The following is a 23,012-nucleotide window of genomic DNA, read 5'->3' as shown; positions in this document are numbered from 1 at the left end:
TTGCGTTTTTAAAATCGCTACTTTTTAAAATCGTACAGGCGTTTGGTAAAACATACTATGTAGCACCCCAGATTTTTAAAGTCTTATTTTAGAGATATTAAATTGATGCTATGATTATATTAATATTCATATTAGGTAATGGCATTTACTTTGAGGTTGAGATATTTATTGATGATATTAGGTAATAATATTTATTCTTGAGGAATTTATTAGATCTTATGAATATTATTGGAGTGAATATTGATTTGAGGTTATTATATCATGATGATGATTTTATATTGATTATTTTATTGGGAGATTTAAGAGATATGATAATTGATGATTGATTGGTATAATTTGGAGTATGATTGTAATAATTGGTGATTGATTTTATGAGTAAGGAATTTGTGGGATTCAGATTATTAAGGGAAATTAGGTGAGAATAATATTTAATATTTTATTAGATCTGTTTTTAATATATCGGAGTGAAACCTAACTTTCACGCCTACTTTTCCCCATTTTTTTTCTTCACAGCAGCCCCACACCCACTTATTCTCATACTTTGAATTATTAACTGATGCTTGTTTTTTTCTTTATTCATTTTCACCAACCCACTTGCCGAACAATGCTCCCACTTTTCTTTCTTATTCTTTTTATTCAAACCTAAACTTTGAGTTCACACCTAAACTTCTTTCTTAATCCTTTTTATATTCTTATTTTATATTATTTTATTCTTATTATATATTTTATTCTTTCTTCTTTCTTTTCTCCCCCGACACTCTCACTCACCTACTCCCACTTTTTCTTTCTTATTACTATTTTATTCATATTATATATTTTATTCTTTCTTCTTTCTTTTCTCCTTGCCGACAAACTCTCACCCACTCCACCTTTTTCTTTCCTTTCTTCTTCTTTCTTCATTCCATCTTACTTTATTTCGTATATTTAATTATCTCTCCTGCTCAACATATTGCTTCATCATAGAATTTACGTGAGTAAGAGAGGAGAGAAACCGAGAGTGAGATGGAATTTAAGACAGAGAGCTGAAGAGGAAGAAAGAGAGTTTAGGCGAGAGAGAGAGAGAGAGAAAGTCAGTGAAGGGATTGTTATGGGTATGGACCAACTGCAGCAGAACGGGTTTCAAGTAATTACCTTTGATGATCCATTCATGTAATCCACTGTAAGTATTCTTACTTACTGAGTATGATATTGATATCCAATAATACGGATTTTTGTGGTTTTATAACTTGTCTAGCATTTTGCTATATATATGATTCAACAATGATTTATATTGTCGGAAATCAATTGACTCACTACTTCACAGTTTTTTGTAGTGCTTGCAGGAATGGAAAATCAAGGTAATTATGCAGTTGTGATTAGAGATTCATATTGAGATGTACAGAGATTCCAAGTTGGTTAAGTTTTGTCTAGAGTTTAGACTGTCGGATAGATTTGTATAAATGCCTTGTACGACATAGCTTTGGGTATTTTTGTATAAAGAGAAGTATTTTTTTGTATTGATAATTACAGTTTTTCCGCTATATGAGGTTGTTACAAAATGGTATCAGAGCCACCTAGTAACGCCAGGTCATGTGGTATTGAAGCACTGCATGATGTGACCCGGTCCCATATTGGGAAGATGAGAAGAAACCCACATTGAGTGGGTAGTTTATAGAGATAGTCATGGGTGCTAAGTCCCACATTGCCTAGTTACTAGGTGAAACTGGGCTTTATAATGAATTCTAGGGAAGCTCCAAATTGACTAGTCCTTTTGAGGTAATAGCGCAGATGTGGCTAGCGCTTTTCCCTGGGATGTTACAAATGGTATCAAAGCATTACCCAGCCTGAGATGATGGGAGTGTGCACAAGCCTATGAGGGTCGCTAGTGGACACACGTTGGTGATGCCAAAAGTGGGTTATATTATAATGGTGTCAGTTAAGACACAATGAAATGTATAAGGGCCAAAAGTTAAGGGCCGAGAATGAAGAAATTCCCTGAGGATTGCCAACGGTGACACTGGTGCCCAAGAAGAGTGCTTGTGGAGTCTCACATCGCCTGGGTATGGAATATGTTATGATATTTATTTATGAACAGGTTGAATTTAAAAAATTTTTATAGTAACTTGAGTAAGTTATGGTTCAAGTGTGATTTGTTTTTAATTTGGGTTGCTCAATTTGGAGATAGGTGGTAATTTATGGGCTTTAATTTCGAGGACGAAATTCTAATAAGGAGGGAAGATTGTAGCACCCCAGATTTTTAAAGTCTTATTTTAGAGATATTAAATTGATGCTATGATTATATTAATATTCATATTAGGTAATGGCATTTACTTTGAGGTTGAGATATTTATTGATGATATTAGGTAATAATATTTATTCTTGAGGAATTTATTAGATCTTATGAATATTATTGGAGTGAATATTGATTTGAGGTTATTATATCATGATGATGATTTTATATTGATTATTTTATTGGGAGATTTAAGAGATATGATAATTGATGATTGATTGGTATAATTTGGAGTATGATTGTAATAATTGGTGATTGATTTTATGAGTAAGGAATTTGTGGGATTCAGATTATTAAGGGAAATTAGGTGAGAATAATATTTAATATTTTATTAGATCTGTTTTTAATATATCGGAGTGAAACCTAACTTTCACGCCTACTTTTCCCCATTTTTTTTCTTCACAGCAGCCCCACACCCACTTATTCTCATACTTTGAATTATTAACTGATGCTTGTTTTTTTCTTTATTCATTTTCACCAACCCACTTGCCGAACAATGCTCCCACTTTTCTTTCTTATTCTTTTTATTCAAACCTAAACTTTGAGTTCACACCTAAACTTCTTTCTTAATCCTTTTTATATTCTTATTTTATATTATTTTATTCTTATTATATATTTTATTCTTTCTTCTTTCTTTTCTCCCCCGACACTCTCACTCACCTACTCCCACTTTTTCTTTCTTATTACTATTTTATTCATATTATATATTTTATTCTTTCTTCTTTCTTTTCTCCTTGCCGACAAACTCTCACCCACTCCACCTTTTTCTTTCCTTTCTTCTTCTTTCTTCATTCCATCTTACTTTATTTCGTATATTTAATTATCTCTCCTGCTCAACATATTGCTTCATCATAGAATTTACGTGAGTAAGAGAGGAGAGAAACCGAGAGTGAGATGGAATTTAAGACAGAGAGCTGAAGAGGAAGAAAGAGAGTTTAGGCGAGAGAGAGAGAGAGAGAGAGAAAGTCAGTGAAGGGATTGTTATGGGTATGGACCAACTGCAGCAGAACGGGTTTCAAGTAATTACCTTTGATGATCCATTCATGTAATCCACTGTAAGTATTCTTACTTACTGAGTATGATATTGATATCCAATAATACGGATTTTTGTGGTTTTATAACTTGTCTAGCATTTTGCTATATATATGATTCAACAATGATTTATATTGTCGGAAATCAATTGACTCACTACTTCACAGTTTTTTGTAGTGCTTGCAGGAATGGAAAATCAAGGTAATTATGCAGTTGTGATTAGAGATTCATATTGAGATGTACAGAGATTCCAAGTTGGTTAAGTTTTGTCTAGAGTTTAGACTGTCGGATAGATTTGTATAAATGCCTTGTACGACATAGCTTTGGGTATTTTTGTATAAAGAGAAGTATTTTTTTGTATTGATAATTACAGTTTTTCCGCTATATGAGGTTGTTACATACTAAAAAGTACTTTTTTTTATCAATGGAGTGTTTGGATAACATTAGCATATAATTGCGGTTTCATGACCAAATTACCAATAAGGATGAAAAAAAAAAAGAGAAAAGAAGGGTTTTAAATATATTTTAGGTGGGTATTCTTGGTATTTTTTTTATTCCCGTTCTGAAAAAGGTAACTATTGTGCCAAATATCTATTTAATAGAAGTCGTGATTTTGTTTTAAATTCGCATTTTTTCAAATAAGCACCCTCTAATCAACTTATGGAAATCGCAGATTTTTTTGCGATTTTAAAATTTGCGTTTTTAAATTCTCAATCCCAAACACCCTAAAGTTGCGAATTAGTTTAAAATCGTAGATTATTTTAAAAAAAACGCACTCCCAAACGCACCCTTACTAGGGTTTCTAGAATTTTTGTAAGCCTACAAATGGACCTCTAAGCCTCACAATTTAGGGGCACAATTCCACACAACTTTGAAGAGGGAAATTTGGAGGCTACTTCTAGGAGTGGTTTTTGGTTCTTTCTTTTCCCTTTATTTTAATTATATGTAACTAATTACTTTAATAAGGCTAGATTGAACTCCTAATTAAGTTTATTTAATATTTCAATATTGGCACCTTTATGATAATCATATTGTGATGCTTAACTTGATTAATTAATGTTTTATCGAATTCCTCATATGTGTGTGATTGGCCATTATATGCATGTGGTATGGATTAGTTATTTATGCCAATTTGGATGATTGAGTCCTGGACTTAATAGAGTGACAAAAGAATCTCTTCACGGGTTCTTGGGTTATTCAACATGAAAAATCGGGAGTATACACCCATGCCCTAGGCTCCATGTGTTTGTCGATTTCCATAGATTTACGCTTTCTTAAAAAACAACTTAGTATACATCCATGCTAAATCATTTAAGAAAGAAAAGAGTTAGAGTATACACCGATGCCCAATTCGTTGCTTGGGAAAATCTATAGTTTAAGGAGTATATATACATGCCTTTCAGTTGGGAAACATTAAGTATTCATAATATGATTGGAACATTTGCATATTGTTATATTATTGAACTTGATTAATGGTGGATATCAAAGCTCTACCTTCTCATTTATCTTTATTCCTTTTTTATAGTATCAATTTCGTGACAAAGTTGATATTGTAATAAATTCTAAATAAAATCAACAATCTCCGTGGGAACAATCTCGTACTTGCACCCTATACTATTATTTTGATATTGTGCACTTACGAGTAAAACGTATCAATTATTATCTATTAATTTAGGTAGTATTTGGCACAACAATTTTTTCGCACTGTTGCCGGGGATTGTTTAATTTTGTTTAGAATTATTTTTCTTAGTTAACTTTATTTTTGTTTTAATATCTAGTTTTAAAGTTTTTGTTTTGTTCTTCTGAGGTGCGCTCGAGCGCCCATTCCAGGGCGATCGAGCGCACCTCACAGTTCTATAGATCGTACATCCGGACAGCAGAACTAAAACTGTGTTAATTACATATCTGATTTATTTCTTTTCATGCAAGGTCGTTCGAGTCTGCATCTTCGTAAGTTTTTATTTTTAAATCTGTTTTTATTTTCCTTTTGATTTTAACGTCTTTTTATTATTATTATTATTATTATTATTGTTATTTTACTTTTATTTTCATACATGTGGGGAAACATTCCAACACCCCATGAACCATGTTCATATTGCCATAACCCTTATCACCAAGTTAGGGATTGTCCTTCAACAAGACAATTTTCTAACTATTCTTATGGGCATATGAACACATCATTCTCTAGACCGGGGAATAACATCTATTTTGATTCTTATAATCTGTCATGGTGCCAACAGTCTAATCTCTCGTGGCAAGCTCAAGCTCATAGAAATCATTCTCCACAATTTCATGAACTGCACCATCAATTATATCCGCAGTTCTATGATCATTCATATTCCTCTCAGCTATCTCCCGTCAATTGGCCTCAACAATACCAAGAAGAACCACCTCGTCCGAAGAGTTCTAACTTAGAAGAAGCAATGTCAGCTTTAGAAGAAACGATGTCAGCTTTTCTTAACCACAGTAAGGCCAATAATCAACTGCTACAACCCATCGACACCAAAATAAAAGCTCAAGAAGAGGAGTGTTATCTCATCCATTGGTCGCCACAACAATAATACCAAGAAGAACTACCTCCCCCGAAGAGGTTTGCCTTAGAAGAAGTGATGTCAACTTTCCTTAGCCAAGCGGAGGAAAGTAAGCGATCATTTGAAAGGATGGAGGCCCACCTCAAACAAAAAGTCGATATCCTCAAAGAAGAAGAAGAAGAGTACCAAAGTCAGTCGATGATCAATCCTAATGGACAATACACGGAGGAAGAGTGCACTTACTATCATGAGTAATCAATTACCACTTTAAGGAGTGAAGAAGCGATTGAAAATCAAGTGGAAGAGATGAAGGGGGAGCAAACTGAAATTCCACAAGAGCCACATCGGGAAAAAGAAGAAAGCACTGAGACTTCTTCAACATCAGCTCCTATTCCTAAATTACCAAAAGTCCAAGAGAGAAGTCTGTTGGAGTTATGTGATGAGCAAATTGAGAACATCAAGATAGAAAAGTTCCCTGAGTATTCTTCTTATTTTATTCTAGTTCACGATTCCTTTACGGATGAGAAAATGTTTGAGAAGACTCAGAATGGTCTACCTTGATATATAGACAATTGGAATCACCCTACAATAGGAAGAAGTCATTCTATTTGGTGCAAGAGAAGAAAAGACTAGTGCTTCAAGTTTAAAAGGGGACAAGAGTCTAGCTAAAGACATTAAACTTAGCGCTTATGGGAGGCACGTCATAGCATATCCTCTTTTTTTTTTTTCTTTGTTTGTTTTTTTTTTTTTTTTTTGGTTTTGCTTTCCGTTGTTATTTTAGTGTTTTGTTTTTCAGAAACAAGTGGGTTTGCATTCAAGTTTGGGGGTGTGCTATGAGCGATGGTATTCCAAACAGTTTCATCCATCTTCCGGGTAAGATCTTTCTATGTTATACACATATTGGGGACAATGTATAATTTAAGTTTAAGGGTAGGGGAGATACATTTACACATACTTTGTCCCAGGTTTTTTGTTTTTGTTGTTGGTTTGAAAATATATAATATATTAAAAAAAAAATGCATGTTCATGTTTGTCTTAAAATTTTTGTTGATCTGAAAAAATTGTGATTTGATCTTCATTGGTAAGCTTAAAATTTTGAACACATGATCTGATAATTGAGTTTTTAAGTTTGGTTATTTACTTTGGACAATTGAGAATTTACATGTTCGATCTGATCTGACACAAGCACATGAGCACATAATTTGTGGGGTATAACATGTGAACTTGTTGTGTATGTTTTAATGTCTTGAGTAAGCTAGGAGACTTGTTAGATGGATACTTTGGCATAAAAAAAAAAATTAAAAAAAAAAAAAAAGATCACCCATAAGCTTTTTACTAAGTAACTGGACCTCTTACCTCATTAAGCATTGAGTGTTCACGTCAAAAGGTGAAAATTTTGATTTGATTAATGTCATAGCTAGTTTGGTTTCGTACCCTTTTTGACTCAAGTTAATAAGTCCTTAAGGGTGTTTTTACACCTAATGTCCTAAAACCATCTGGGGAGTCATTGGCCTAATACTAGCTACATGGGTCAATTAGAAAGCTTAAGGGAATTAAACATTGCACAACCTTGAAAAAAAAAAAAAAAAAAAGAAGTTATGCCATAGTTATTCATTCTGATGGGGATTTCTTTGAACTTTGAGATATTGAGACTTTACACATTGGAAGTTATTGGAAGGTTCATATTTATGTGCTAGTTCACTTTACATTGTCTCGAACTTGTGATGACTTAGCTTGTCTTTTGTGAGTAATTAAACTTTAAACTTCCAATTCATTATGAAGATGTGGTTTGTCTTTTTAAAATTGCCAATGAATGAAAATCATGGTTTTGACTGACAGTTGAATGTGCTAAATGCAATCGTACATCCCACAAAAGATGGATTTATCTTTTTGTTTTCCATTTAGTTTTTAGTTTCGTATTTTTAAGGGACTAGCAATATGTAAGTTTGAGGTGTGTTAAGTGCCAAAATATTCATATTTTAGCCCTTAATTTATATTTGTTAAGATCTTAGTTTTGTTAGTTTGTGCTATTTTATTTCTTTTATATGTTTTCTGTGTTTTCGTAGGCTTTTGGAAGAAAATAAAGCATTTGTTGAAGTATGGGGCTTAAAGAGCAAATTTGGGAAAAAGCTAAAAGTATTGGACCTTTGGATGGAGCGATCGAGCACACTAGACCAGCGATCGAGCGCTAAAGCCAAGGGGTACGCACAAGGTAGAAGCTTGAGCGCATATGCACTCGAGCGCATCACATAGACGATCGATTGCGGGAGTGCGATCGAGTGCACCACGCTTGCGATCTAGAGTACTCGTGCGCTAGAAGAAATACAGATGTGGCCAGGACTTCCTTTTCCTTCCAAATTAGGGTTTTCCAAGTCTTAGTTGGACTAGGACTAAACCCTATGATTTTGCTAGGTTTACTAGGATTTTTATAAGCCTATAAATTTATCTTTAAGCCTCACAAATTAGGGGGACAATTCCACACAACTTTGGAGAGGGGAATTTGGAGGCTACTTCTAGGAGCAGTTTTCGATTTTTTCTTTTCCCTTTATTTTAATTATGTGTAGCTAATTACTTTAGTAGGGCTAGATTGAAGCCCTAATTATGTTTCTTTAATATTTCAATATTGGCGCTTTTGTGATAATCATATTGTGATACTTAACTTGATTAATTCCTATTTTATCGAATTCCTCATATGTGTGTGATTAGTCATTATATGCATGTGGTACGGATTAGTTATTTAAGTCAATCTGGGTGATTGAGTCATGGGCTTAATAGAGTGACAAAAAAATCTCCTCACGAGTTCTTGGGTTAATCAACATGAAAAATTGGGAGTATACACCAATACCATAGGCTCCATGTGTTTGTCGATTTCCATAGATTTATGCTTTCTTAAAGAACAACTTAGTATACATCCATGCTATATCTTTTAAGAAAGAAAAGAGTTAGGGTATACACCCATGCCTAATTTGTTGCATAGGAAAATCTATAACTTAAGGAGTATACACCCATGCCCTTAGGTTGCCAAACTTTAAATATTCATAATATGATTGGAACATTGACATATTGCTATATTATTAAGTATGATTAGTGGTAGATATCAAAGCCCTACCTTCTCATTTATCTTTATTCCTTTTTCATAGTATCAATTTCGTGCCAAAGTTGATATTTTAATAAATTCTAAGCAAAATCAACAATCTCCGTGGGAATAATCTCGTACATGCACCTTATACTAGTTGTGAGCGAGGAGACAAGTTGGAGGCTTGTCAATCTTCAGAGCCAAGGACTTGCAAAGGGTTGTAAGTTTTTCCCGCGTCTGTAATCTTCGAACATCTTTTCATAGTTATTTCCTGAGTTTGGTTGCCTCAGAGAGGTTTTACTTTTAGATCGATTTCTAAAAGGTTTCCTCTTCGTCACCAAAATCTGTGTCTGAATGATTTATTGTTTTGATTATTTTGGAGACTAATTGCTTATTGCTTCATAGTATTAATTCCGCATAAACTGTGATTTAAATCTGTTAAGCGTTTTTCAATTGGTATCCGGATAGGCCTTCTCCTCGTCCAGACGCCCTCTACATGTTACAGTTTTAATTGAATGTAAACTTTGTTGTGTGTCGAGGGTTTAAGGGGATATTATAAATACATCTCAATCGAAAGAGAGAGGTACGAATTTTCACCAGAGAGTTCGTGAGAGACTGTGCTTAGAGAGAATAATTGTTGTGAGCCTAGTTGTTCCTCTTAGAGGATTATTGTTAGTTTGATTGTGAGCTTCATTGAGAAGTCTATCGGAAGGGTCCGATAAAAGAGAATCACGTTAAAGAAGATTGTGAGCGAGGAGAAAAGTTGGAGGCTTATCAATCTTACAGAGTCAAGGTTTGACGTCGGTTTGTAAGTGTTCTTAATATCTGTAATATCTGAAAATCTTTTGATAGTGGGTTTGGCTACCCCAGAGACATTTTACTTTTAGAACATTTTATAAAAGGTTTTTTCTTCATCACCAAAATCCTTGTGTTTCATTTTACTTAATTTTGTGATTGTTTGATTATTGATAAATATCTATTAGTTCCTCATATTGTGTGATATTTACCTGTTAAGCGGTTTTCAATTAGTTTTGTTCTTCACAAGCATGTAGACATATATGGATAGGCTTGCCTTCTGTGCATGCATATTGCTAAATTTGCCGACTCAAAATAAGTGATTATTATTAATTTGTGTACCAATCTGATATACATGATTGATTTCAAATTTTAAATTTATAAAATAAAATATGGACAACGAAATAGATCATTTCCATTTCATTTAAACATCGTGCCACTTAATTTTAAATTTTAAATGTCGTGAGACCATGTACGTATACCTTTAGATATATGCAGCAAAATAAATTACGGTCCATGAAACAATGTTATGGACAGAGTCAAGGGGGGAATAGAATATGTTTTAAAATAGAAATTTATTTAATAAGGATAGTTAGTTATCAATTAAGATTAAGATTAGTTTTTTTTTTTTTTTTTTTTTTCTTTAATTAGGTTTATCAGTAGTTGGGTGTTAATGAATAATCTCACATTGCTTGTGGACAAGATCTTGGGCATGTTTATAAGAAATGGGCAATCTTCTCTTATTGAACCGGTTTTATGAGAAGAGTTAGGCCCACAAATTTCATCATGGTATCAAAACCTAACACAGGACGAATGGGGCCTACACTACTTACCCGGTGACAAGGACCAGAAAAAATATTGGCCTGCACGTGAAGGAGGATGTTAAGAAATAATTTCACATTGCTTGTGGACAAGATCTTGGGCATGTTTATAAGGAATGAACAACCCTCTCTTATTAAATCGGTTTTATGAGATGAGTTAGGCCCACCAATTTCATCATTGAGTATATATTTTATATCTAATTTTATTGTATGTTTTTGTCTCCCTGCTTATTAATTGGCCGGTCGATCTATCCATATTCAATGGAACTTATCCAAGCTGGGACTTTTTATGATATTTGGATCTAACCAAAAGAAGACACAATAACGTACACATCTTGATTCTTGATCAGCCAGCCCAAATAAGTTGATGTTATCCAAAATAATCAAGAACGTGTCAATATTCAATATATATATTTGGCTGCATGTATATGCCATCAGTGCATGTGATTGGATGGAGTATTATATATATATATATATATGAAGTCAATATTGGTAATTAAGTCTTTTTTAAAAAATTTAAATAATCTAGTTAATTAGCTGGATTCCTAAATAAATGTAGAAAGAAAACAGATTTCAAAAAATTCATTTCACTTCAAATCAATATGGATCATATTATCATGAATATTTTGTTTTTCTTCAGGTTTTGATAGTGGTACGTCACTTAAAGTTTAAGTAATATTTTAAGAATTTCCCTTAATAAGTAAGGTTCAAGATATGAATAAAATATTTAATTGAAAAGCGAGAGGTGAATGATTGCCGCTATTGTACGCATTAGGGCACCCGAGTTATAGCAGAGGTCGTTAGGCCGGGGCTCGAACCAAATATACATAGGATAGGATGGTGAGTTCTTTTCCAGATTGTGGTAATTTTATGGTTTTTTCTTTATTTAATTTAATTTAATTTTTATTTTATTTTATTAGCAAGGTTTTGTTGTAATTACTTTCAGAGTTGTATTGAGGTTTAAATTGTGGCTGATCATATCATTGTATTACTTCCGTACTCTGCTATTTCTTGTACTTTGGTAGGTATTTAGGTAAGTCTTTCCCACATAACTTCTAGTTAGTTGGTGTGTGAAATTCAGCTTGTAACTCTCCATTAATTAAGGTGATTATTTTTGTTTATTAATTATGGTGCATACATGTGCTACAAATTAATCGATGATCCCTTTAGGTTTCTTTATATGGTAAATAGGTCTTTGGAGGTGTGTCTATTTTAATAATTAGTTTAATTAAATTTCGATAGTGTTACATGCCTCCCCGTGGAGCCTTCACATATTGAATCCCTATAATTAACGGGAGACATATATATTAGAGTCTTCATGTATTGAATCGTTGTTAATGGAAGTGTTAGTGGGCTAGCTAGCTGACTTTTTTTTTGACATATCCACACAAGAGAAGAAGGATGAGGGATTCGAACTAGTGACCTCCGTTTCATTAGGCGTGATCCACAACCGATTGAGCTACCTTTAAGGATACTAGCTAGCTGACTTAGTACCACTCATACAATAAGCCAAATTAATTTGAATTTGTATTATTTTTATTTATTTATTATTATTATTATTATTATTATTATTTTGTGTGTGTGTCAGAGGTCGAAATTCATAACTTACGGAACCACGTTTTGGCTGTATATGCACGTGGTTGGAGTATTATAATTAATCATCTTGATCAGCAAAACTTGATGGAATCCAAATTAATAATAATAGCCCACATGCACATGCACATGCACATGCATGCATAAAAATATTAGTATAAATAGCATGAAGGTGCAATGGAGAAAAATCACTTGAGCGAGCCAATTTCTTCTTCTCTCTCAAAAACCTACTTAATTACCAATCATAATCATTCATCAAGATCATCAAGATCAAGATGACTAGCAGCACTGATGTGAATGCCGGATACTGGTACTGGAACGGTGAGTTGCAGCCGGAGAACATTGATTTCAGCCTTTTCACCCATCTTTTTGCTGCCTTTGCTGGTGTCAATGACACCTACCAACTCAGCTTTCCAACCAATCAGCTTCGAACCTTCGCCAAAACCGTGAAGAACAACTCTGATATTAAAGCCATTTTATCCATCAGTGGAGACACTGATCCTTCCATTTTTGACACAATCGCTAGCGATTCTGATTACCTTAAAACATTCATACATTCCTCCATTGATGTAGCCAGGGAATTTGACTACGATGGCCTTAGCCTCCACTGGCAGTATCCCAACACGACCGATCAGATGACCAACCTTGCCACACTCCTCAAAGAGTTGCGAGCTGCCGTGGACAAAGACGCTGATGATCGCCCTGGCGAAGCCAAGCTGCTTCTAACCGCAGCCGTCTATTACTCCCCACAGTATACGTTGACGTCCGTTACTTATCCCATTCAGGCTATCTCAGATAGCTTGGACTGGATCAACATAATGGCCTATGACTTGTATACCCCTCTCCCTGATTCCTCACCCAATTCTACTGCGCCGCCTGCTCCATTGCACTATCCAACGGGCTCTGAACTAACTATTAACGTGGATGCCGGCATCCGTGCTTGGATTGATGCAGGCGTGCCGGCCAACAAATTAGTCCTCGGCCTTTCATTTTATGGCCGCAGTTGGCTTCTGAAAAATGCTGATGACCAAAAAATATCCTCAGATGCTAATGGACCTGCGACTGAAGTAAGTGACCCCATACCTTATTCCCAAATCCACGATTTTATAAAAGACAACGGTGGCGAAGAAGTGATCAATTACTCCTATGTCACGCAGTATGGCCATGTTGGGACGACGTGGATTGGTTATGATGGTAAGGATAGCATCTTTGATAAGGTTATATATGCCAAGCAAATGGAATTGCTTGGTTACTTTGCATGGCATGTGGGCGGCGACGACACTGACTGGGCTCTTTCAAACCAAGGTAATTATTTTATTACTATAATCATATTTCTCTTTCGATTTCTAGTCTCCCACATATATATATATATATAAACTTCTCTTTGGATTTCTACTCTTCCAAACCTAATTTTTACTCACTAATATATTTTCACAGCTTCCCAAGCATGGAACAAATGAGGCCAGTCATCACATATCTATGTTGTCCACAAATTAATAAGGTCAATCATCAGTCAGTAATTTTGTACGCGCGTTTTAAGGCGAATTATCAGTTGTGTTGTTTTGTTTCCTGGCCTCCATGCATACTGTTTGGCATTGGCGGTAATTAATTCGTACTGTTTCTTTCTGTAATCTGATCGGATGTACGCTCCATCTGTTTTTTTTTGTTGAATAAAATGCCATTATTCGATCACATTTCTTTTTTTTTTTCTTAATTAAAATCCATTTCAGTACTTGAAACTTGAAACCGTCAATAAATTAATATGAACCTTTTTTTATGCCTAATATACGTACACTTCATAAAATTACGCTTAAGAAAGAGGAAATATATATATATATATTTGAAAGTGATGGATTATCCAAATTAATTAAATATAAAATATATGGAGGACAAAGGAGATATAATCCTCTGATTGTCAATTAATGTTGTGCAAATATGGACACTAATGGTGCCACATGAAAGCAATGAAGAGAGAAAAAATTTTGGACCTTGTGTCTTGGTGTTTGAGAGAAAAGGAATATATATATATATATATATATATATTAACAGAAATATGAGGATTTCATTGATTAAAGATCACGAACATAAAGTTCTTACATAGCAAAGCAAAAATCCCTTACAGCACAAAGTATAAACCTCTACAAAAATCATAGTCACATGCCATGAAGTTACAAAGTCATAGATACAAACAAAAATTATTATAATCAGGTGCTATCTATGACTTCAATCTTCCGCTAATCCATGTACAAATATAGTTAAAAAGCAGATCTGCTCCGAGCATACTAAATCTAAGACATGAGTAGCCAAATTTCTTAACAAAATTTATTTAATCCGGCCGTGAGAGATAACCTCTCACACCTAATTATTCATCCTCACTTATGAGGGTAGATCTAAAGAGAAAAAACCTTTTATTCAAAATAAAAAACACAAACAAACAACCAGCAAGCAGCAGCAGCAGCCGGGGGAGGTGAATGACACAACACGGTGGAAGGTGGACAGACACATAGCAGAGAGGCCAAAGTTGCTGATCTGGTCAGAGAATACCTGCAAACATACCAAAAAAAAAAAAAAAAAAAAGGTAGGGTAGGAGCATGGAGTAGAAGGGGAATGAGAGAGGAGGAGGGAGCAGATCTGCTCCCTCCTCCTCCTCTCAAAACTGTTTTCTGAGAGAAAATGAATATTAATAGGAGACAATAGTAAACGGTATAAAGACTATATATATATATATAATAAAAATATAATGTGCCTCTCACGTTTTCAGAAAAGTACCGCCAGAATCCAGATCGGAGGTTGCCGATCTATTGCCTTGTAGAAAGTACGCGCCACTAGGAGAGCCCACGCGCCGCCACACACCACCACAACTTTCTGTGGAATTTTGAACCGCCGCACTCGCTGTTTCTGGCCACCACGCGCCGCCCTTGTCAGTCGTTTTTAGAAACGAATCTCAGATTCGTGATCGGAAGCTGCCAATCTGTCGAACCAATTGAAGCACGCGCATCGAGGAGCCACCATGCGCCGCCACCCTTGTAAGTCGTCTTTTGAGCTCATCTGTTTACACTACAATCGGCCACACAAGATTATTTCTTTTTTTTTGAGCTCACAGACTTGTAATAAACTCAGCCACACCAGATCTCAGCCCTTTTAACCAAGCCTATATTCCTTATTATACACTCAGCCACACCAGATCCTAACCCTTAAAAACAAGCTCATATCCCCTATCATACACTCGGCCACATCAGATTCGATCCTCTCACCAGGCTCACAGAACCTATCCTACATTCAACCACACCGGATTGTATTCCCAAAAAAAAAAAATGGCCGTACCTACTACCACTCTCCCAAGCACCGAAGATATTACCCAACCTATCCCTATTATTCTCGATGGCTCCAATTACCCGGCTTGGTCTCAAAATATGAGTAGGTGGCTCAAAGGACATTGTCTTTGGGAGTATGTTTCTGGTGAAGAACCTAAATCTCTTGCTAGAAAAGAGGAACCTGTTGCGGCTTTCTCTACTTGCCTCCGCACATGGAAAAGTATCTAGTACAAGATTATCTCTTGGTTGTCCAACACTTGTGTTGTCTCCATTAGCATGACATTTGGCAATCTTGACAATGCCAAAGATGTCTTGGACATGTTAGCTCAGCGCTACAGCACTACCGATCTTGCTCAGTGGTTTCAAATTGTGACCAAGCTTCATCACATGTGTCAGGAGTCAGGTCAGAGTATTACTGATTTTTATTCACAAATGACTTGTCTTTGGAATCAATTAGCACTATGTGAGCCTAAGTGGAGGGATAAGGTTGATGTCTCTGAGTACATCGCTTTTCGCGATAGCATGCGCCTAGCCGAGTTTCTTGCGGCAATTCGAGATGAGTTTGAGCATACTCGAGCTTCTCTTCTTCACCACTCACCACTGATATCCTTGGAAAGTGCTCTTAGTGAACTCGTTTCAGAAGAGACCCGATTCTCCACTATGAAGTTACACACCTGTGAGATGGTCATGGGCACTGCATCCCGCAATACGCATGCCCCTAATTCTATTCCTACTTGATCTTCCTCATCCAATCGGAATATCCAGTGTCACTATTGTCAGAAATTTGGCCACAGGTATAGTGAATGCAGAAAAAGGCTTTCTCGTGCGAATCATCGAGCTCCTAGTCATAAGGCTACTGCAGTCACTCATACTGATACATCAGATATGTCTTACACTGATGTTGCACCCCAACCCAGTACCCTTTCTCCTGCAGAAATCGAAGCTCTCATTCATCAGGTTTTATCTAAGTCCAATCTTAATACCGCCATGTTCACCACACCAGGTAATTCCTCTTGGTATATTAATTATGCTTGTTGTAATCACATGACACCGAATTCTTCCATATTTTCTGCAAAATCTGTGTTACCTAGGCCTACCACCATTTACATTGCTAATGGTTCCCATCTTGATGTTAGTCACGTGGGGTCTGTTTCTACTCACCAACTATCTATATTTGATACATACTTGATACCTAATCTCTCGTAAATCTTTTATCTGTTTGTCTACTTTGTGAACTTGGCTTAGAACTGCACTTTTCTAACCGAGGTTGTGATGTGTAGGATCCACAAACGGGACAGCTAATTGGGACCACCCGTAAGATTGGACGTCTGTTTGAGCTTTCATCACTCCATCTTCCTCCTGCTGTGTCTGCTACCACTCCATCTCGGTCTCCCTCTACGACCCTCAGTTTATGGCACTCTCATTTAGGATATGAATCTATTTCTCGTATTCGTTCTTTAGATACAAGTGGTCAGTTAGGGTCTATTGAGTCCGAGTCATTTGATTGTGTTGCGTGTCAACTTGGAAACAAAGTGATTTACTTTTCAATAATAGTGCATCTATTTCTTCTGCTCCTTTTGATTTGGTGCATTCTGATGTATTGGGCCCTGTGCATATTCCCACCATGGGTGGATCCCGCTATTTTGTAATTTTTGTGGATGATTATTCTCAATACACATGGCTTTATCTTTTACAAAATCAGTCTGAACTTCTGAAAATTTACATTGAATTTCAAAGGATGGCTCAAACCCAATTTTCTAGAAACATAAAATTTTTTCGTTCTCATAATGCCATGGAATATGTTGAATCTACCTTCCTTACTACCCTCAAACAAAATGGCACTCTTTCCCATCGCTCATGCCCAAATACTTCTCAACAAAATGGTCGTGCTGAGCGTAAACACAGGCACATCTTAGACACTGTTAGTGCTTTGCTCCTATCTACTTTTATCCCTGAACACTTTTGGGGAGAGGCCGCTCTTACCGCTGTTTATACCACTAATAGGGTCCCATCACCCACTACATTAAATAGGTCCCCCTATGAACTCCTGTATGGTTCTCCTCCTAATTACCAATCCCTCCATATCTTTGGTTGCATCTGTTTCGTGCTTCTTTTACCCCATGAACGAACAAAATTAGAACCTTGTTTTCGCCTATGTTGTTTTCTTGGGTATGGCATTGAACACAAAGGATATCGTTGTTATGATCCTATTTCCAAACGACTTCACATCTTGCGGCACGTCACCCTTTGGGAACATAGATTCTTTAGTGATATGGAGTCTTTTCCTACTAGTCCCTCTAGTTCTTCTCCTATCTTCACAAATGTCTCGTTTGATTTGCTCCCCGACACTACTGATCTTGATGCAGGGATGACAAGCTCTCCAGACGACATTCAGACGGTCGACGCCAATGACTCTGGCCCGCCTGTTGATCCATCTACTCTTGAGCCAGCTCTCTCTGTCCCTCGTCGTTCTAATCGGGTAACATCTCTTCCTCCCCATCTTCATGATTATCACTATTATTCTGCATTTGCTACTTTACATGAACCTCACTCCTTCTGTGAGGCTCATACTAACCCTCTTTGGCAAAATGCTATGTCTGAAGAACTTAATGCCCTTTCCAAAAACCATACTTGAGACTTAGTTGATTTACCTCCCGGCAAAACTGCGGTAGGGTGCAAGTGGGTATACAAGATTAAGATAAAATCTGATGGGTCTATTGAGCAATACAAGGCATGTCTTGTGGCAAAGGGGTTCAATCAGAAGTATGGTATTGATTATGAGGAGACTTTTGCGCCGGTGGCTTGCCTTACTTCTGTTTGATCCCTCCTTGCTGTGGCTTCTGTGCGTCCTTGGGATCTTTTTCAAATGGATGTGAAAAACGCATTTCTCAATGGTGATCTTAGTGAAGAAGTTTATATACAGCCTCCGCCTGGGTACGATCATCCGCCACACAAGGTTTGCCGACTTCACCGGGCGTTGTATGGTCTTAAACAGGCTCCACGGGCTTGTTTTGCCAAATTCAGTTCCACTATTGAGCAAATTGGGTTTGTTTCTAGCCCCTATGACTCTACTCTTTTTATCCAGCGATCTGATGCTGGTTTCATTCTACTCTTACTATATGTTGATGATATGATTATTATTGGAGATGATACTGTCGGTATTCGTAACCTACAACAGTTTTAACAATTTGAGATGATGGATTTAGGTTTTCTCAGCTACTTTCTTGGATTGGAAGTGTCTTCTGATCCAAATGGTTACTATCTCTCTCAAGCCAAATATGCTTCAGATCTCCTCTTACGAGCTAGCCTTACCGATTGCAAAATTGTTGATAGCCCTCTAGAGACAAATGTCAAACTTCATGCCATTAATGGTGAGCTACTTTCTGATGCCACTCTCTATCAATAGTTAGTTGGAAGTCTCATCTACCTTACGAAGACACGACCGGATCTTACCTATGCAGTCCATCTTGTTAGTTAGTTTATGATCGCGCCACGCTCAATTCATTATGCGGCTGTTCTTCGCATCCTTCGCTACATGAAGGGCACTTTGTTTCATGGTTTGCATTTCTCTTCTCACTCAGACTGACATGTGTATTCAGATGCTGATTGGGCAGGTGATCGTACTGATCGTCGTTCCACCACGGGTTATTGTTTCTTACTTGGTGATTCTCTCATCTCTTGGCGTAGCAAGAAACAATCTGTTGTTGCCCGCTCTAGCACTAAAGCTGAGTATCGTGCTCTTGCTGACACCACTTCTGAGATCCTCTGGCTCCGTTGGCTCCTACATGATATGAGTGTTTCTCAGACCTCCAGTTCTCCTATCTTTTGTGACAATCACAGTACGATTCAGATTGCGCATAATGATGTATTTCATGAACGTACTAAACACATTGAAATTGACTGTCATTTTGTGTGCCATCATCTTTTGTAGGGGACTCTCCGTCTCTGTCCTATTGCTTCCACTGATCAGTTGGCCAATGTGTTCACCAAAGCAAATCCACCTGGATGGTTTCGTGATCTTATTTCCAAACTCAAGTTCGCATCTACATTACCACCTTGAGTTTGAGGGGGGGGGGGGGGGGTGTTAGAATATATAATATATTCTGAATATATTTTGATATTCACCATAATTGTTGATTTGATATATTTTTCCTATATATATATATATATATATATATTATTCTGCAATATTGTACATTAATTCTGTGATGGTATTTCCTAGTTTATCTTGCCTTATTCAACTATAAATAGGCCTCTTTATATACAGTTCAATATACACAGAAATATAATATTCAGTTTCATCCCTATATTCTCTAGTTTGTTTTAGCACCTCCATTGACGTAGCCAGGGAATTTGACTACGATGGCCTTAGCCTCAACTGGCAGTATCCCAACGCGACCGATCAGATGACCAACCTTGCCACACTCCTCACAGAGTGGCGAGCTGCCGTGGAGGAAGAGGCTGCTCAGAGCCTTGACAAAGCCAAGCTACTTCTAACAGCAGCTATCTTTTACACCTCTGAGTATACGCCTTCAGTTAATTATCCCATTCAGGCTATCTTAGATAGCTTGGACCGGATCAACGTAATGGCCTATGACTTATAATAAACATCGGTGCCGTAGAAGTGATCGATCCCTCCTACGTCACACACTATTGCTATGTCGACAAGGATTGGATTGGCTATGATGGTAAGTATAGCATCTTTGATAAGTCTAGATATGGCATGCCAAAGGGATTGCTTGGTTACTTTGCATGGCATGTGGCCAACGACGACAATGCCTGGACTCTTTCAAACCAAGGTAATTTATAATTAATTACCTACTTTTTTTTTTATTATTATTATTATTATTATATATATATATATTTCTCTTTCGATTTCTACTCTTCAATCTATCATTAATTAACCATCCTATAAACCTCACTTCTTGTAATTCATTTTTACTCTTAATATATATTCTCGCAGCTTCCCTTGCATGGAACGACGAAGATGTCGCACGTGTTTAATTAGAAGCTAGCTTCTATATATTATCCAGATCCAATAAGGGCCAGTCATCAGTACTTGTGTACGCATTGCAAGGTCAATTTATTATCTGCAGTTCTGTTGTTTTGTTTCCTTGATACTGTCTGCCAGTATTCTAGCTAGCCTGTTGTTTTGTTTCCTTGATACTGTCTGGCAGTATCCTAGCTAGCCTGTTGTTTTTGCAATTTGAACGGATCCATCGATCTGTTATTTGGAATAAAAAGTCATTAATAAAGATATCTTGTTTTTTTTTTTAGTTTGGACGAAAACTCTGACCTTCCTCATATGACATTCATGCATTACATCTTATTAATTATGTCATATATAGTGGTACGTCACTTAAAATTTAAATTATGTGCCAACATATGTTCTAATTTGTCACTTATTATTTAATTAATATTTTAACACTTCCCTTTAATAAGTAATTAAGGCTCAAGGCATGAATGAAATATTTTATTAAAAAGAAAGGTAAATGATACTATTGTACGCATTAGGGAATGGGATTTATAGTAGAGGTCGTTAGGGATGCACAAACCCTATCAAGAGGGAGTTAAGAGCTCGAACAAACCATACGGAAAACTTTTTTTTAAAAAAAATACAAAATTAAAAAAAATATGGAAATCATTTGTTTTTTTACATGGGTTTTATTAAATTCTTTAGTAACATATTCGGTATATGGTAATATATACTATTAAAACTTTAAAAAAAGAAATGACCTATATATCTCATATATGCTGCTGCGTTGCAGGATATTTATTTTCCAGAGTCACTTTTCTGTGGTCTTTAGTAAACATCTTTTATGGCGTTTTCTTTTTGACGAATCTCAGTCTGTAGCCGCCATGCGGTTTTCCACTCAAAATCTCTTCCAAGCCTTCATCGTGGCTTCATCTATGAAAATTTATCCCAAATTCATGCTAGCGATTTATACTAGAGGTCATTGGAATGTTTAGTAATTTAAGCATTCTAATCAAATAATTAATAGTTATATGTATAATCAATAATTAATGTTGCATGCTGTGGTTACATCCCTCCTAAATACGTTAAACGAGGTTTATACTCTATCAAATCTGACGTTTATAGCTTTGGAGTTCTACTCCTACACATCATAAGTAGGAAGAAGAATGCATGTTGTTATGGTGCAAATGAAAATTTAAACCTCCTAGACTACGTAAGTTGGTTTAATCATGCTTTTGTCTTTTGTCCTTTTTTTAAGTTCTGTGTTTTATGAACAGCAAAATTGACATCATGGTTTCATTTCTCTCAGGCATATGAGCTATGGAAATCATGCAAAGGCATGGAGTTTATAGATCCATCTCAGGATGATACACTTTCATCATGTAAACTAATCAGACGCTTGCAAATAGCTCTTCTGTGCGTTCAGAAAAATGCAGCTGATAGGCCATCCATATTGGAGGTTTCTTCAATGCTAAAACGTGAAACTGCTCCTCTTACAATTCCTAAAGTGCCAGCTTTTTCTACAAAAAGAAACAAAGATGAGGAAAATAAATCTAGGTTGCCGCTAGAAATTTTTTCTATTAATGACACAACAATCTCCCAATTTGTAGCCCGATAACTAAGCAAGCGTGGATGCCTTTCTGGAATATAGTTTCATAGAGGGGAAAAAGTTGTTTGTGTTTCAGACAGGACCGTATTTACATGTCTTTCTTATCATTGTAATGACATTATTCTTAATTTCATTTACTATATTATGTACTTTTTGAAGATGTCATGGGAGTAAATGGTCTAAAATTCATAACCAACTTATTTTTTGTTCGTTGTAGACGAAAAGTGGAAAAAATAAATCTCTCCATTTCTTGCCTTATTTGAGGTTACTGCCTTAATTCCTTTGAATAGTCCAAACAAATGAAAAATGGATAGGGATTAATTACTTTGCAGAAAGATTATTAGATCTCCGCAGGAAATAACAACATTTTTAAGCATCAATTTAAGCAAATTGTCGAGAATGCAGAGCATTTACGTGATATATAATCAGTATTTATCTGTTCATACAAAGGTGCATACAATTCCCTTAAAATGCACAAATCTATATATAGCTCAAAGCTTCAAACACTAGAAATTGTTCTTAAAGATTCATACCAAATACAATAAATGAGGCTCACCAATTATCATTCACCTCAACCAAAGTTTATTTTCTATTCAATATATATTATTTCTCTCATGGCTCGTTTTTTCTTTTAGTGGGAAATAGTACTGTTATGGATAAGAGGGGATTAGAATCTATGTTTAAAGTAGAATTTTATTGAATAAGGATTAATCAGTAGTTATAAATCAATTAGGATTAAGATGAGATGTTTTAAAAATAGTTTTATGATTAGTTGGGTATTTTCTATCTTATCTTACTAATTGTATATATGTTCTATAAATCTCTCTGCATGCAGCGTAATAGGGCGGTGGATCTTTCCTCTCATTTATTAAATTGAATTGATCCAAACTGGGAGTTTGAATTTGAATGATATAATTTTGATCTAATAAAGGGAAGAGACTACGTACACCACTTATGCATGTGCATGTGGATGTGGTAGGAGTATTATAGTTAATTA

The 23,012-nt window shown here is 35.9% G+C and overlaps 1 protein-coding gene and 1 pseudogene across 1 annotated transcript; both read left to right on the top strand.

Moving 5' to 3' along the window:
• Positions 1-12,392: 12,392 nt before the first annotated feature.
• On the top strand, positions 12,393-20,435 carry LOC148584525 (class V chitinase pseudogene; annotated as a pseudogene).
• Positions 20,436-21,454: 1,019 nt separating this feature from the next.
• LOC148584524 (cysteine-rich receptor-like protein kinase 34) lies at positions 21,455-22,024 on the top strand (the record flags this gene model as incomplete). Its single annotated transcript, XM_088518493.1, has 2 exons — positions 21,455-21,619; positions 21,716-22,024. Coding segments are annotated over 2 exons (474 nt in total), but the record flags the coding sequence as incomplete, so codon positions are not given.
• Positions 22,025-23,012: the final 988 nt, after the last annotated feature.

The sequence above is a fragment of the Corylus avellana genome, chromosome 7, assembly GCF_965113065.1.
Source record: "Corylus avellana chromosome 7, dhCorAvel1.hap1.2, whole genome shotgun sequence".
Classification (NCBI taxonomy): Eukaryota; Viridiplantae; Streptophyta; class Magnoliopsida; order Fagales; family Betulaceae; genus Corylus; species Corylus avellana.
This window is presented reverse-complemented; position numbering and strand designations above follow the sequence as displayed.